The sequence below is a fragment of the Petaurus breviceps genome, unplaced genomic scaffold, assembly GCF_028583685.1.
Source record: "Petaurus breviceps papuanus isolate PSGF00001 unplaced genomic scaffold, PetGlider_PUasm1.0 90925, whole genome shotgun sequence".
NCBI classification, from domain to species: Eukaryota; Metazoa; Chordata; class Mammalia; order Diprotodontia; family Petauridae; genus Petaurus; species Petaurus breviceps.
The window spans coordinates 9,624,766-9,638,083 of NW_027187380.1; the positions used below are offsets into that span (position 1 = coordinate 9,624,766).

The following is a 13,318-nucleotide window of genomic DNA, read 5'->3' on the forward strand; positions in this document are numbered from 1 at the left end:
ACTCATGTGTCTCCCCCTTTTTATCTATAGCAAAGTATCTTATAGAGGAGCTATATAAAAAAGGCAGATAGACAGACAGATATAGGTCAAGGAATGAAGACGTTTCAAGGAGAATGACTCTGGACAGCACAGAAGAGCCAACTATTCCAGGGAGAATTGGCACTGGCAATTAGGAGATGAGCTGCAGAGAGAAGCAAGTCCAAGGAACCCTGGCTGAACTATGTACCCAAGCAGAAATACTGGAGTGGGGAGTAGGAAAGGAGGAGGAAATTAGCCACTGGGGAGGGATCAAGAAAGTGGCCCTAGACTGAGTGTTGAAGGATGATAGGGATTCTAAGATGAAGTACTTTCTAGATAAGAGACACAGCCTGGGCAAGGGGACAGAGACTGGAGAAAGAATGTCATATATGGGATAAATAGTAAATAAGCCAGTTTGACTGAAATGTAAAGTGTGCGAAGGGGAGTCCTGTGAAATAGGTCTGGAAAGGTAGATTAGAGACAATTTATGAAGGACTTTGCAAGTAACACTTATAAACAATCATCCTTAAATCCCCTTCAGAGCTCTGATTCAGGTATGAATGTTGCTACTTTTTTTCTAGAGTTGTCTTCTATGTGCATGTTTTATTTCTCCTCTTGTCTTTTTTCTGCTTTGCATGATTTCCCATAGGTCTTTCCACATTTCTATATAGTCCAAATATTTGTCACTTAACCCATTACATTGATATACTACAATCTTTAGCTTTTCACCCTCTTGAAAATCTTTGTAGCTCTAGATTCTATGAACTACTGGACATCTAATTTGTTTCCAGTTTTCTCTAATACAAATAGACATTTATATAGGCAGGTCTTTCAAAATTATTTTTACTCCCTTGGAATATACTCCTACAGGTTCAAAGAGTATGGTCACTTTATGACTCTTGTTACACATTGCCAAATGTCTCTCTAGAAAGAGCTAACCAGTTTGCAATACTGTTAACAACACAGGTTAGTTACACCTGTTTGGCCATGACATTATAATTTTTATTTATTTTTAGCAGTTTTGTGGGTATGAGGTGGTTACTGATGAGGTTTAGGGGTGCTGGGACTCTGAAATAGAGACACACCAGGTCCTGCCCAAATGAATTCCAACCAAGCCTTCTTTCAGCCAAAGAAAAAGTTTATTAAAGATCTGCCCTATTGGGTAAACTCTTAAGGAATCTGCGCATTTGTAAAGCCAATGCCAGCAAGGCAACACTGAATCTGAGCACCTTAAGGGAGGTAAGATTATTAATCTTATATACAGAAAGACTGTGGGAGGGATCTAGAAGTAGTCAAGTAGTCTGGGGTGACTGGAGGGGCAGTCCAGGGAGGGTCTTGATGTGAGTGGCCATCTGGGGTGACTAGAGGTCAGATACCAGGAACCAAGAGAATGGGAATAAAGGTGGGAAGTAGCTGAAGGCTACCTGGAGATGACCTACAACGGAGGGCTAGGCTAGGTTCAGGGTAACAAGAGATTTGTGTTCAGCAACAATGGAAGGTTTAAGGCCTCAGGGGAAAGCCAGATCAAGTGGGAATATTCAAGGAGAGTTCAAGGGGGTTCCCAGAGCCAGTACCTCATAAGTACTTCAAAATTTGTTTTCATCTGCTTTTCTTTGATTATTAATGAGGTTGGCTGTTTTTTCAAATATTTCTTTACAATGTATCAGAAATAACCCTCTGAATTTTTCCTTTTCCCCATCGAGGTTGGGCCCTGGTCCTTCTTGCCTTTGTGGCCCACCTCAATCACTACCGAGGTTTCCCTCCTAAAATGCCTAAAGCCAAATCCCAGCTTCCTGATCCCTAAACCTCAATTGTAACAAGTCGACTAGGAAGGTTTCAGGAGGTAGGGCAGAAGAGGGGACCATTAAGTGTGCAGTCTCTAGGGGACAGTTCCCTGCTTCCCAGAGAGGACTAGGAAACTTTGAGGCAGGAAGCAAAAGGGAAGTCAGAGGGAAGAAAAGATCTGTTGGGCCTAGATTACTCCCCCACCATTTCCCAAAAGTCTGCATTGAGGCCAATATTCAACAATCATTAAGTACTTACTACTTGGCAAGCACGGTGCTAATTGGGATGGGGGGGGAGGGGAGAAGAGAGAGACAAAAATAAAACACCACAGGGTCCCTGCCTCTAAAGAGTTTATCTGGGGGAGGTTGGGGAGTAGAAGCTTTGTGGAGATTCCATTTGAAGAAAGGATGCTTATAAGGAGGCTTTATAAAAGGAATGTCATTTCTTAGACTGTGTCTTGATTTTTAGTTTGGAAAATAGAAACATGTAAACATAAGACAGAAATAGCCTGGCGTAGTGGACAGACGGCCTAACCTTGGAGTCTGGAAGTCAAATCCTTCCACTCCTAGTACTGACTGTGTGAGCCTGGTCAAGTCACTTAATTTCTTGATATCCCAGGCAGCTCTCAGTCTATAAATTGCAGAACAGCTACTGTTCTGCATTGGGAGAGGAAAATTCTTCACAGAGAGTTGTCTCCCTCAAAGGAATCACAGGTCCAGATCCACCCTCCTCCCCACGCTTCCTGTTCACCCCATCCCTACAGACAATATATACAAATAAAAGGAACATAAAATTAAGATCGGCACAATGGATTGGAAGAAGATCTGGGCTAGAATCCACAACCACTTCTTATATAACCTTGGCAAAGTCACTTCCCTCCTCAACCTCAGCTTCTAAAATACTCAACCCAACTGAAGTGCTTCTAATACTCAACGCAACTCCAACCCTGAACTCCCAGAGTTCGTCAGAGCCCTCTAGCGAGAGAGACTACTATGGCTGGGGTCCGGAGAGGGTGCCAGGAAGGCTTCCTGGAGGAAAGTGGACCTAAGCTGGGCCTTGAAGGATCTGGTTATTGGAATCCAACAGTACTAGTGCAAGAAGAGAGAAAGAAGGCTTGGGGAGGACACGCAGTATCTCTCACTGCACGTGGCTTCTCTTCCTCTTTAGAGATTCCTCCCACTCCCCAACCCCCAAATCCAGCTAACTCTGCCCCTGGAATAGAGAAGTATAGGTATTCAAACTGGCTCAAAGAAGGATGTCTTTGTGGGCTGCTTTCTAATCTAAATCTTAATCTCACCTAGCGATCCCTGCCCCTCCCCTGATCCCTGCCTCCCTCTCTTCCTCCTTGCCCTAGGCCCAGGGGTGGGGCGGGGCAGGAAAGGGGTCAGGCGTCTGCCGGGCCCCCTCATCCCGCCCTCTACACCTCTTCCCAAGTCCACCCAAGGCCGAGGGGAACTTTGGAGCTGGGTAGGAAGAGCAGCCGGACAGAGAGATCGGGGTGTGTTGGGGAGCAGCCGTGGCTGGCTTTATAATCCACCCAGTAACTTGAAGAGGCGAGAGGTGGCAGCCCAGTGCGCGCCCAAAGCAGCGAAGCGGCTCAGCGCAGCTCGGACCATGGTCTTCTCCGCCTGGGGCTGCCATGGGCCGCTCCTGCAGCAGCTCATCCTGCTTCTGCTGCTAACTGGACTGCATCTGCCGCCCGCCCAGGCCTTGCCCAACGAGCTGCTACCCGGGGACTTTGCAAAAGATGAGGCCGGGGCGAGACTCTTCGCCCAGAGCTACAACTCCACAGCGGAGATCGTCCTGTACCGGAGCACCACAGCCAGCTGGGCTTACAACGTCAACATCACCCAAGAGAACGCGCAGCGGCAGGTGAGGGTTGCTTAGGGCAGGCGGTGGAGGAGTGTGGGGAGGTTTTTTCGGGGGACCGGAGTGGGGGGCTGAGAGGAGAGCAACCAATCGCTGACCCGCACGTAGTGCTTGCTGTGGGCCGGAGATCCCTGCCCTAGGACCCCAGGTTGAGTCTGACCCGTGACACACTCAGCCAAACCTGAGCTCCAGGCAATGAGCCCGGATGGCTGTCTTTGGGTTGCTACCGCTATCCGGCCGGCTCACACCTCCTAAAAGTGGCCCTCTGCCCTCCACTCCTTGGCCGAAAGTTAGCGGCCTCCAGCAGATAGAAGCAGGCATGGATGGGGCGGGGGGGGGGGGGGGGGGAACCTCAAGGTAGTTGCCCAGGTATCCTGAGAGAGAATAGGGCAACGGGCACTACCTGCCCCCCTTCTCCCTTGCCCCTTGCCCAGCGGAGTTTGCCCAGCTTTTCCCTAAGAGAAAGGCAGGGAGAGGAGGGGGTCTTCTAGTTCTCCTTCCCACTGACTGTCTCTCACTCCATCTCTCCCTCTCCCCCTCTATTCTCTTTTCCTCTCTTCTGTGTAGTGGATAGAAGTGGATAGTGTTGAGTTTGGTGTCAAAAAGACCTAGTTTCAAATGATCTCTATCTATGTCTCTGTTGTCGGTTTTAGAACATAAACTCCCCAAGGCTACAGAGCAAATCTTCTAACTTGCTGGGTCTCAGTTTCCTTATCTGCAAAAAAGAGTGTTGGGCTAGATGGCCTCCAAGATCCCTTCCAGATCAATCTATGATCCTTGACCCCACCCTTCTCAGCCTAGAGAAATTGGTGTCCTTTCTGCTCAAACCTAGAAGCCCAGGAATATCTTAATCCATTTCTCTCCTGGAATAATTGACCAAGAAAATTTAAGTTTCTACTTGGAGGAAAGTCTTCATTGCATACCCTGTTTCCCACCCTTTTCCCAGTTTCCTCAGTTGTGAAATTAGGTAGTTGAACTAGGTTGGCCACTAATGGCTTATTTGTCTATAAACTTCTACCACTCCCCACTATCCAACCCTCTACTTCAATCCTTCACACCTGACCCTCCCATCCACTACAGGAGGAAGCGGACCTACTGTCTCAGGAGTTCACTGAGGCATGGGGCTTGAAGGCCAAGCAGTTGTATGACCCCATCTGGGAGAACTTCACTGACCCTATGCTTCACAGGATCATTGGTTCTGTTCGAATACTGGGCCCAGCCAATCTGCCCATAGAACGACGTCAGAAGGTGAGTGTAAATAGAATGTAAAGATTGAGAGAAGGGGGGGGGGGCGCTTATGGGTATTTACCTTCTGATGGGAGGGGGAAAGGAGTTTGACTTATCACCTCCCTTCCCCTATCCTTGCCAGTACAATACCTTGCTGAGCAAAATGACCAGCATATATTCTTCAGCCAAGGTCTGCTTTCCCAACAAGACTGCCACCTGCTGGGCCCTGGAACCAGGTACCTGTTCCCCTCTGAGGACCCCTTCCCCCTCAGCTCTCATCTTGGCAGAGCCAGCAGGAAGACAGCTCCCATGGGGCTACTTTCTCTGTGTGAGAACCGAGGGGTAAATGGGTAGTGTGTATGCTCTGAAAGGGTGGAGACAGATAAAACCAGCACATCAGAAGTGCCCCCATTGGGGTGATGGGCTAGGGGAGGTATTGGCAGGGGTAGTAGCTAGTTCACCCTTCTCCATTAGTCCACAGGCAGACTAATTCATCCATCCTCCCACCCCTTTGAATGTTCCTTCCCCTCTTTCCTGCTCTTTCTCAGGGCCATCACAGTGGATGCATCTTTGTTTTCACTCTCTCCGGACCCCTTATAACCCCCTCATTTGAATAATTCCTATAGATTTGTCCTCTTGATTTATTCAGTTAGCTGATCCTGATTAACCTTTCCCTTCCACTGCTTTCCACCTCCATAGTTATTCATCCCATCTGTGTCCTACATGCTATATATTTGCTATCTTGTTTCTGAATTAATAGCAATAAATCATTTTTAGCAAGCCTTGCAGGCTACACAGCACTTTCTTCACAACAGTCCAATGTAGGGAATACAAATAAAATGTTCCTCCCCCACTTTCTTTTTGTCTTGACCTGTGATTTCATTGCTGTAAAGGTATCTGTCCGTGAAGAAACTTTTGCCAATGCAGATTGTCAGTTTAGGTCTTGTAGTTGCCTGCTGAAAGGTAATTGATTGATCAAAGCTTGCACAGATGATAGTATGTGTCAGAGGCATGATTTGAACACAGGTTTTCTTGACTCTGAAGCCAGATCTCTTATCTACCAAGCCACAGAGCCTCTCATCCTCACTTTGCAACTGAGGAAACTGAGGGTCAAAGAGGTAAAGCCTTTCCAGGGTCACATACCAAGTGTTGGAGGGATTCCAGTGGGCTTCAAGTCTGTTTCATGCAGTGTGTATGTGTATGTCTGTGTCTGTCTGCCTTTCTCTATGTTCTCTACATTTCTATAAGTTCTCTCAAGGATAGGGACCAAGTCATTGTAGCCTGATTTGTATAGCACCAGTACAGCACAACTTGTAGTTGGAAATTCTGAATATGATAGTAACAGTAGTGAATGCCTCTGGGGGCTAGGTGTCAGCCCAGTAACCCAAGTTAGGGCTGATGAGGTGCCCTGAGCACTTGTATGGGAGCATCCTGTACCGCCCCATTTGTCTGTGTTTCAGACCTTACAGAAATCCTGGCCTCATCGAGAAGCTATGCTAAGCTGCTGTTTGCCTGGGAGGGCTGGCACAATGCTGCAGGGGTTCCTCTAAAACCTGAATATGAAGCTTATGTCACTCTCAGCAATGAAGCCTATAAGTCAGATGGTGAGTATGTTCTTTCCATCTTTCCCTAGGACCCCCTCTCCTGTCTTTCCTCTTCTTTCAGTCTTGTCTTCAGCCATCAGAGAAAGTCCTAAACCTCTGGTTACATAACCTTGTGTCTCCTCACCACCATCACCCAGCCTTCTACCACTAGGATCAGTGCCATTTCCTTGGCTTATCGCTGAGGTGGTTGGGCACTAGAGGAGGGGCAGAGACAAAGATACATAAGATTCTCTGCCTCATGGAGTTTACAGTATTGATAGGGATACAACACAAATACATGCGAAATAGTTAGGTAATATGAGATAATACATATTCTGATGGTAAAATGAAAACTCTTGAGTGCTGTGATTCCTAGAGAATTAATCACTCAACTTCCTGTTCAAGTTAAATTTTTTCTTTGTAACTAGCAGAGTTTGGGTGAAAAAAGCTTTCTGTCCTTCCAGCTACAAAGAGGAGGAGTGAATCTTTCCAGAACATGCTTATCTCATCCCACTGAACCAGCTCAGGGATATAAAGTCCCCTTTGGTCACCACGCCCTCCTCCCCTTTACATCTGAAACTAGAGATTATCTAAAGCAGAGGAGTCAAAACACAGGCCCCTGTTTCAGATTAAAATGTTTCAGGGAAATATTTAACAAAGTAAAAAATACAGTAAAACATAGATAACATTACATTTTTAAAACTAAGTCAATGTGCTGCTGCAAGGATCCTTACCTATGGTTTCAGATTCTATTTGAGTTTGACAACTACATTTTAAAGCACCCATAATTTTAAATAACTTGACCTACCTACAAAGAAATAATGGTTTTAGCCCAAGATCCTCCCCAGCCCTAAAATGCTATGATCCTCTCTCTATATTCTTCCATAGGGATCTATTCCCCTGCTTTTATAGGAAGCTTATAAAACAAAAGTTATTAATAAAATCATAATTATAAGATCCTAACATACTACTACATAGTCCATAGTCAAAGAAACTTGTAATGTTTAGCCAAAGATGTAGATCTTTATTTTCTTTGTATTCAACCTAGACATTGGCATCCTTCTCATTTGCACTCAGGGTATACAATTACAGACATAACAGAAATCAGAAGCAAATAAAACTATTCCCATCCTTATTGAGAGGAAATTTGCTTTAAAGTATTATTTAAATCAGCAAATAACTTTAAAAGGACAGAAAGCTCTGAATTCAAGTGTCTGTCCTTTAGCATGGAAAAATGAGGAAAAAGGAAAAGATAATTCACCCACGACTTGGATTTACTAATCATTAGGTGGGTTGCATGCTCTGGTCACTTCTGTCTGCCCTTGATAGAGGAAGATGCTGGCCACTCTGGCTTGATTAACACCCTTCTACATCTCTGCCATTATAAGTCTGTATCATTGTCTACCTCACATGAAATATCTGCATAGCACTTAGCACAGTGCCTGGAACATAGTAGGCACTATATAAATGCTTATTCCCTTGCTCTTTTTCTCCCTTTTCCCTCCCTACTCTCTCACATAGAAGCCAAAAACTCTGCTCTCCATCCAGCTCAATCAGTGATTGATTCTCAGACTCTTCTAGAGTAGAAGGAGGATGCTGTTTCCTCCCAGAACTACAGATCCCAGTATCACTAGCTAGGGTTAGACACCTTCCCTTCTGCCTGCAGAAGATGTGACTCATCTCACATCTGGTTCAGCCATATCCTAATTAGACTGGTTAGATTCCATATCCTCATGCTTCTAGCCTGGAGCCAGATTCTTTCCTTCTTCTCCTTTTTACCCTCACCTTGAGCCCCAGGAAGTGAATTTGTTATATGTGACACAGTCATAAGGCCCATGCTTCCCTTCCTGTGAAGGGCAGGCTTCTTCTAATGGGAATTGTTCATGATCACCTGGGGATAGGAATAGAGAGGCAGGAAGACCCTTGGACTGGTGGCATTTCCTTGGCAGGCTTCAAGGACACAGGGACATACTGGCGTTCCTGGTATGATTCATCTACATTCATGGACAATCTAGAGCAACTATACCAACAGCTGGAACCTCTCTACCTGAATCTCCATGCCTTTGTGCGCCGTGCCTTGCACCGCCGCTATGGGGACAAGTACATCAATCTCCAGGGTCCCATCCCTGCTCATCTACTGGGTAAGGACCAACTGCCTTCCCATCTTCCACATGGAATATGACTAGAGCAGTTCTGGGTGGGAGAGAGAGAATAGAATGACATAGACAAAATGTCAGAGGTAGGGAAAGCAGTTATAGTGGGTGTCCTGTAGACTTTGGCCTTCTGATAGTATCCTCCAGGTGTCAATGAAAGGACTCTGCTCTATTCAGAAAGGTAACTGGTATTTTCCACCTGAACATAGACTAGCCTCCTGCCAGGCCTGAGAATCTTAGGATATTCAGAGGAATGTGAGATTAATCCCTGGATTCTCTGAGTTCTCTTCCTTTCTCCATTCCCAATATGCCATGTTGGACCCATTTCTCTACTATGCCCCTAATTTGGACAGCCATGATACTTGCTAGTCACAGGTGGTTTTGCCTGCCCTTGGTAATGTGGATACTGGGTGCAAGATTGTGGATCTTCTCTGCTTGCTTCTGCAGGAAACATGTGGGCACAGAGTTGGGAAAACATCTATGACATGGTAGTTCCCTTCCCAAATAAGCCCAACCTAGATGTCACCAGCACCATGGTGGAGAAGGTAGGCATACTTCTGAGAGACAGAGGATGCTTTTCCTCTGGCTGATTCAGTTTGGTTCTTCCTAAACTAAATGATCTGAAATGCCTAGGAGAGCACTTCCATTGAAAGCTCTGTGGTCATGGTGGGCAGCAGGGACAGGGAGTAAAGCAAGGGTAAACTCAGAAATGGGCAGAAGGACACACCTGGGAATAAGGGATGAAGGCAGAGAAAGGGAGTTGATTAATTAAGAACAAAAAGAAGAAAACAAGGGATGTGAGGCCCTTCCTTAACTGGAGACCTAGGGAATAAATGTCTTCTCAGTATAATGTGAGCAAGATTCTGGCCTTGGTAAATCATGAGATTGTAGGCTAGTGGCCTTCTTTCCTCAGTGAGCATGCCACCCCCACATTCTTCTCCATTCTCCAATTTTGAAGGTGGAAGAAAACCCTTACTTTTATTTATTTTTTTAAGAGCAATTGGGGTTAAGTAACTTGCTCAAGGTTACATGGCCAGTTATTTTGTATGGGTGCCAAGTATCTGAGGCAAGAACCGATCCTGGGTCTCCCGACTCCGGGGCCGGCACTCTTACTCACTGTGCCACCTGGCCGCCCTGAAAACCCTTACTTTTAACAAATATTAGCTGCCCTCCCTTGTCTGTTTCTTTGTCCAGTAAATATTTCCATCCCGGGGAAGGTTGGGAGGGAGAGGGGGGATATAAATGGAAACCATAGAACTGAGAGCCCTGCCCTGTCCACTGCTTCAATCAGGGTATGACGGACACTCTTTAGGCTGCCTCTTGGCTAGAGGAGATTCAGCTTTGTTTTGGGATTTGAGGAGTCATGAAGTGAGATGAGAGAAAAGGATGGAGAGAGATCAGATTTCTCTTTCTACCCTGAGAATGCTAGAAGTTAACCCCCTGCCTTCTATTCTCTCACCCCTACCACCTCCAGGGCTGGAATGTCACACACATGTTCCGGGTTGCAGAAGAATTTTTCACATCCCTGGGGCTATTGCCTATGCCTCCAGAATTCTGGGCTGAGTCCATGCTGGAAAAGCCAGATGACGGGCGAGAGGTGGTATGCCACGCCTCTGCCTGGGATTTCTACAATAGGAAAGATTTCAGGTGCACTTCATCCTACAGGGTGGAGGGATTCTTTGGCATTTGGGAGGAATAAAAAGATCCACCAGAGAGATGCACCAACCACTCCCAGCCTACTGAGGTTACCATTAGCCAGGGTGATGTGTATATTCAGGGAGTCCCTGGGAAGTCCTAATATGTTCCTGGGACCCATTAGTGCATGCAGCTCTTACTACTTCCCACTCGGAATAAGGCAAGAATTTTTTACTTTTTTATGCCATTGACCTGGTATTGTCATCTGGTGAAGTCAATGAATTACCCTTCTCAGAATAATATTTTTAAATGCATAAAATAAAAGACATAGAATTACAAAGAAAACCAATTATATTGAAATAGTTAATGATATTTTTTAAAATTTATGAGCCTCTTAAAATATATCCATGGAGTCTTTGAGGGTCTATGCATCCCAGGTTAAGAACTCCTGGGCTAGAGGAACTGTGTACTTTATTCTCCTCTCCTTGGTAGCTTGTGTGGTCCTCCTTTCTTGGCTTTATTATACAGTTCCATTCTAACTAGGCCTCTCTCTGCTTAGCCCACCCCACCTTATCTCCCTTCTCCTGCCCTAGAATTAAGCAGTGCACGAGAGTGACCATGGACCAGCTTTCCACTGTACATCATGAGATGGGCCATGTGCAATATTACCTTCAGTACAAACATCTTCCTGTTTCCCTGCGAAGGGGTGCCAATCCTGGCTTCCACGAGGCCATTGGGGATGTGTTAGCCCTATCTGTCTCCACACCTGGTCATCTACAGAAAATTGGCCTGCTGGACAGTATTGCTAATGACAATGGTATGGGGTAAGAGGGATGACCAGAGATCTCCACTCTCCCTTCATCCGTAGTCCTGATGGCTGTTCTTCCTTTCCTCCCTACCCTACCTCCCACCCCAGCCCCCTTTATTCTCATACTATCACCAGCTTCAGAGGCCCTGATAGAAAAAGTAAATGTCAGAGAGCTGGGCATGAGAATGGGGAGAGGGAAGGGCAGTGGTCATCATATAGTACAGCCCAAGGTAGGGCTAGAGTTAGATGGAGTATCCTAAATGGGGCACAGGAGAAAAGAACACTAAATTTGGAATCTGAAGACCAGCTCTACCACTTACCACCTATGTGACTTCAGGCAAATCACCTAATCTCTCTGGTCCTTTCTTTTGTCACTTTTAAAATGTAACAATTAGATTTGATGGTCCCTGACATGCCCCCCTTCCAGCTGTAAATGCTGTGATCCTTTCTCTACATTTTTTTCCTAGGTTTTGAACTCAAATTCCTTCTCCTTCTCCTGAACCTTTTCTTAATTATTCCCTGCCCTGAAGCCACCTTTCCAGGATAAATCCAGTCCTTTTTTTCCTTCTCACCCTCACTAGTCCTACAACTGTCTTTCAGAAAGTGATATCAACTACCTGTTAAAGATGGCACTAGAAAAGATTGCCTTCTTGCCCTTTGGCTACCTGGTGGACCAGTGGCGTTGGAGGGTCTTTAGTGGGCTCACAACTCCATCTCAGTACAACTATGATTGGTGGTACCTTCGGTAAGCAAACACCTAGGGAAAATGAGCCCCTTATCTTTGTTTCCTCCCTGGCAAAGATAGTCTGGCACCAATTTGCCCCACTTGCTGCCTTTCCAATGTCACCTCTTACCATGTCTCTTCCTCCCTGTCCTCCCTTCACCAGAAAACCTTTAATTTTTCAGTGTTGTTGGCAGAATATGTCAACTAGGGCATGTGAACATCAGCCAGGCCTGGATTAAAATTCCTACTCAGTTGTGGGACCCTGGGCAAATGAATTACTGACTCTCTGAGTCTCAGTTTCTTCATCTGTAAAATGGAAATGACAGTTCCTGAAGTGCCCAACTTAAAAGGGTTGTTGTATGGTTCAAAGAAAATACCTGTGAAAAGCACTTGGCAGAGTTCTACATGCTGTCCCAAAAGGCTTAGTGCCGTTGTAAGTCGCTTAAGCTTCAGACTTTAAAGGCGAACGCTATTCAGGCTTAAAGCTGCACTAAGACTTCTGGAACACGCTATATAAAATCAGTTGATCAGGGGTGGCTAGATGGTGCAGTGAAAAGAGCACTGGCCCTGGAGTCAAAAGGACCTGAGTTCAAATCTGGCCTCAGACACAACACAAAAACTAGCTGTGTGACCTTGGGCAAGTCACTTAACCCCGATTGCCCTCCAAAAAATAAAATAAAATCAGTTGATCGTGACTGACTCCCATCCTCCATGATAGCAACTCATTTATATAATAGAAAGATTGCTCCAGGTTACCTTTTTCATCTCTAAATCTCGTGACTTAGGTTTATAAAGCTCTTTCTTCCTTCACATTAGCACTGTGAGGTAGGTAGCTTATCATCGGTGTCCCCATTCATATGAGGAAGCTATAGCTCAGGGAGTTCAAATGACCGGTCCTTGACCACATAGTATAAAGTGTTAGAGCTGAGATTCCCATTCAGATGTCACCTGACTTTAGACATAGGGCTGTTTGTTTCTGTTATTAACACAGCCACCTTGTCTTTTCTCTACAAAAGCCAAACTAATAATAATAAATAGCCCCAATAATAATAAATAACAGCAAAGCATTTATCATAGAGTGCTTTGAAGTTTGCAGAGAGCTTCACAAATATCTCATTGGGTCCTCATAACAACCCTCGGAGAGAAGGGCTATTATTATCATTTTGTATAGTTGAGGAAACTGAAGCAGACACACAGCTAGTAAGTATCTGAGGTCACATTTGACATTGGATCTTCCTGGATACAGGACCCGAACTCTATGCACTATGGTACCACCTAGCTGCCTTGCACCAATCAAACTGCTTGTATCCAGAACTATGCCTAAACTCCTATGCTCTTGGGTAATGAGTCACATTTTTTTTTTCTTCTAGAACCAAATACCAGGGCATCTGCCCTCCCATTGCCCGGAATGAAACCCACTTCGATGCTGGGGCAAAGTTTCACATCCCGTCTGTAACACCATATATCAGGTACAGCAGTCTTGCTCCATCCTCTCCCCTTCACCCCTCCTATCCCA

General features: G+C 45.5%; 1 protein-coding gene across 1 annotated transcript in view; it reads left to right on the forward strand.

The window, feature by feature from the left end:
* Positions 1-2,841: 2,841 nt before the first annotated feature.
* LOC138152459 (angiotensin-converting enzyme-like) overlaps positions 2,842-13,318 on the forward strand; it is a 41,598-nt gene continuing 31,121 nt past the window's right edge. Inside the window, exons 1-10 of the mRNA XM_069076257.1 lie at positions 2,842-3,675; positions 4,753-4,920; positions 5,042-5,135; positions 6,360-6,503; positions 8,432-8,623; positions 9,083-9,180; positions 10,110-10,282; positions 10,864-11,087; positions 11,679-11,823; positions 13,173-13,271. Of these exons, the coding sequence (XP_068932358.1) occupies positions 3,418-3,675; positions 4,753-4,920; positions 5,042-5,135; positions 6,360-6,503; positions 8,432-8,623; positions 9,083-9,180; positions 10,110-10,282; positions 10,864-11,087; positions 11,679-11,823; positions 13,173-13,271 (1,595 nt within the window). The 5' untranslated portion in view covers positions 2,842-3,417. The remainder of the gene's footprint in view (positions 3,676-4,752; positions 4,921-5,041; positions 5,136-6,359; positions 6,504-8,431; positions 8,624-9,082; positions 9,181-10,109; positions 10,283-10,863; positions 11,088-11,678; positions 11,824-13,172; positions 13,272-13,318) is intronic.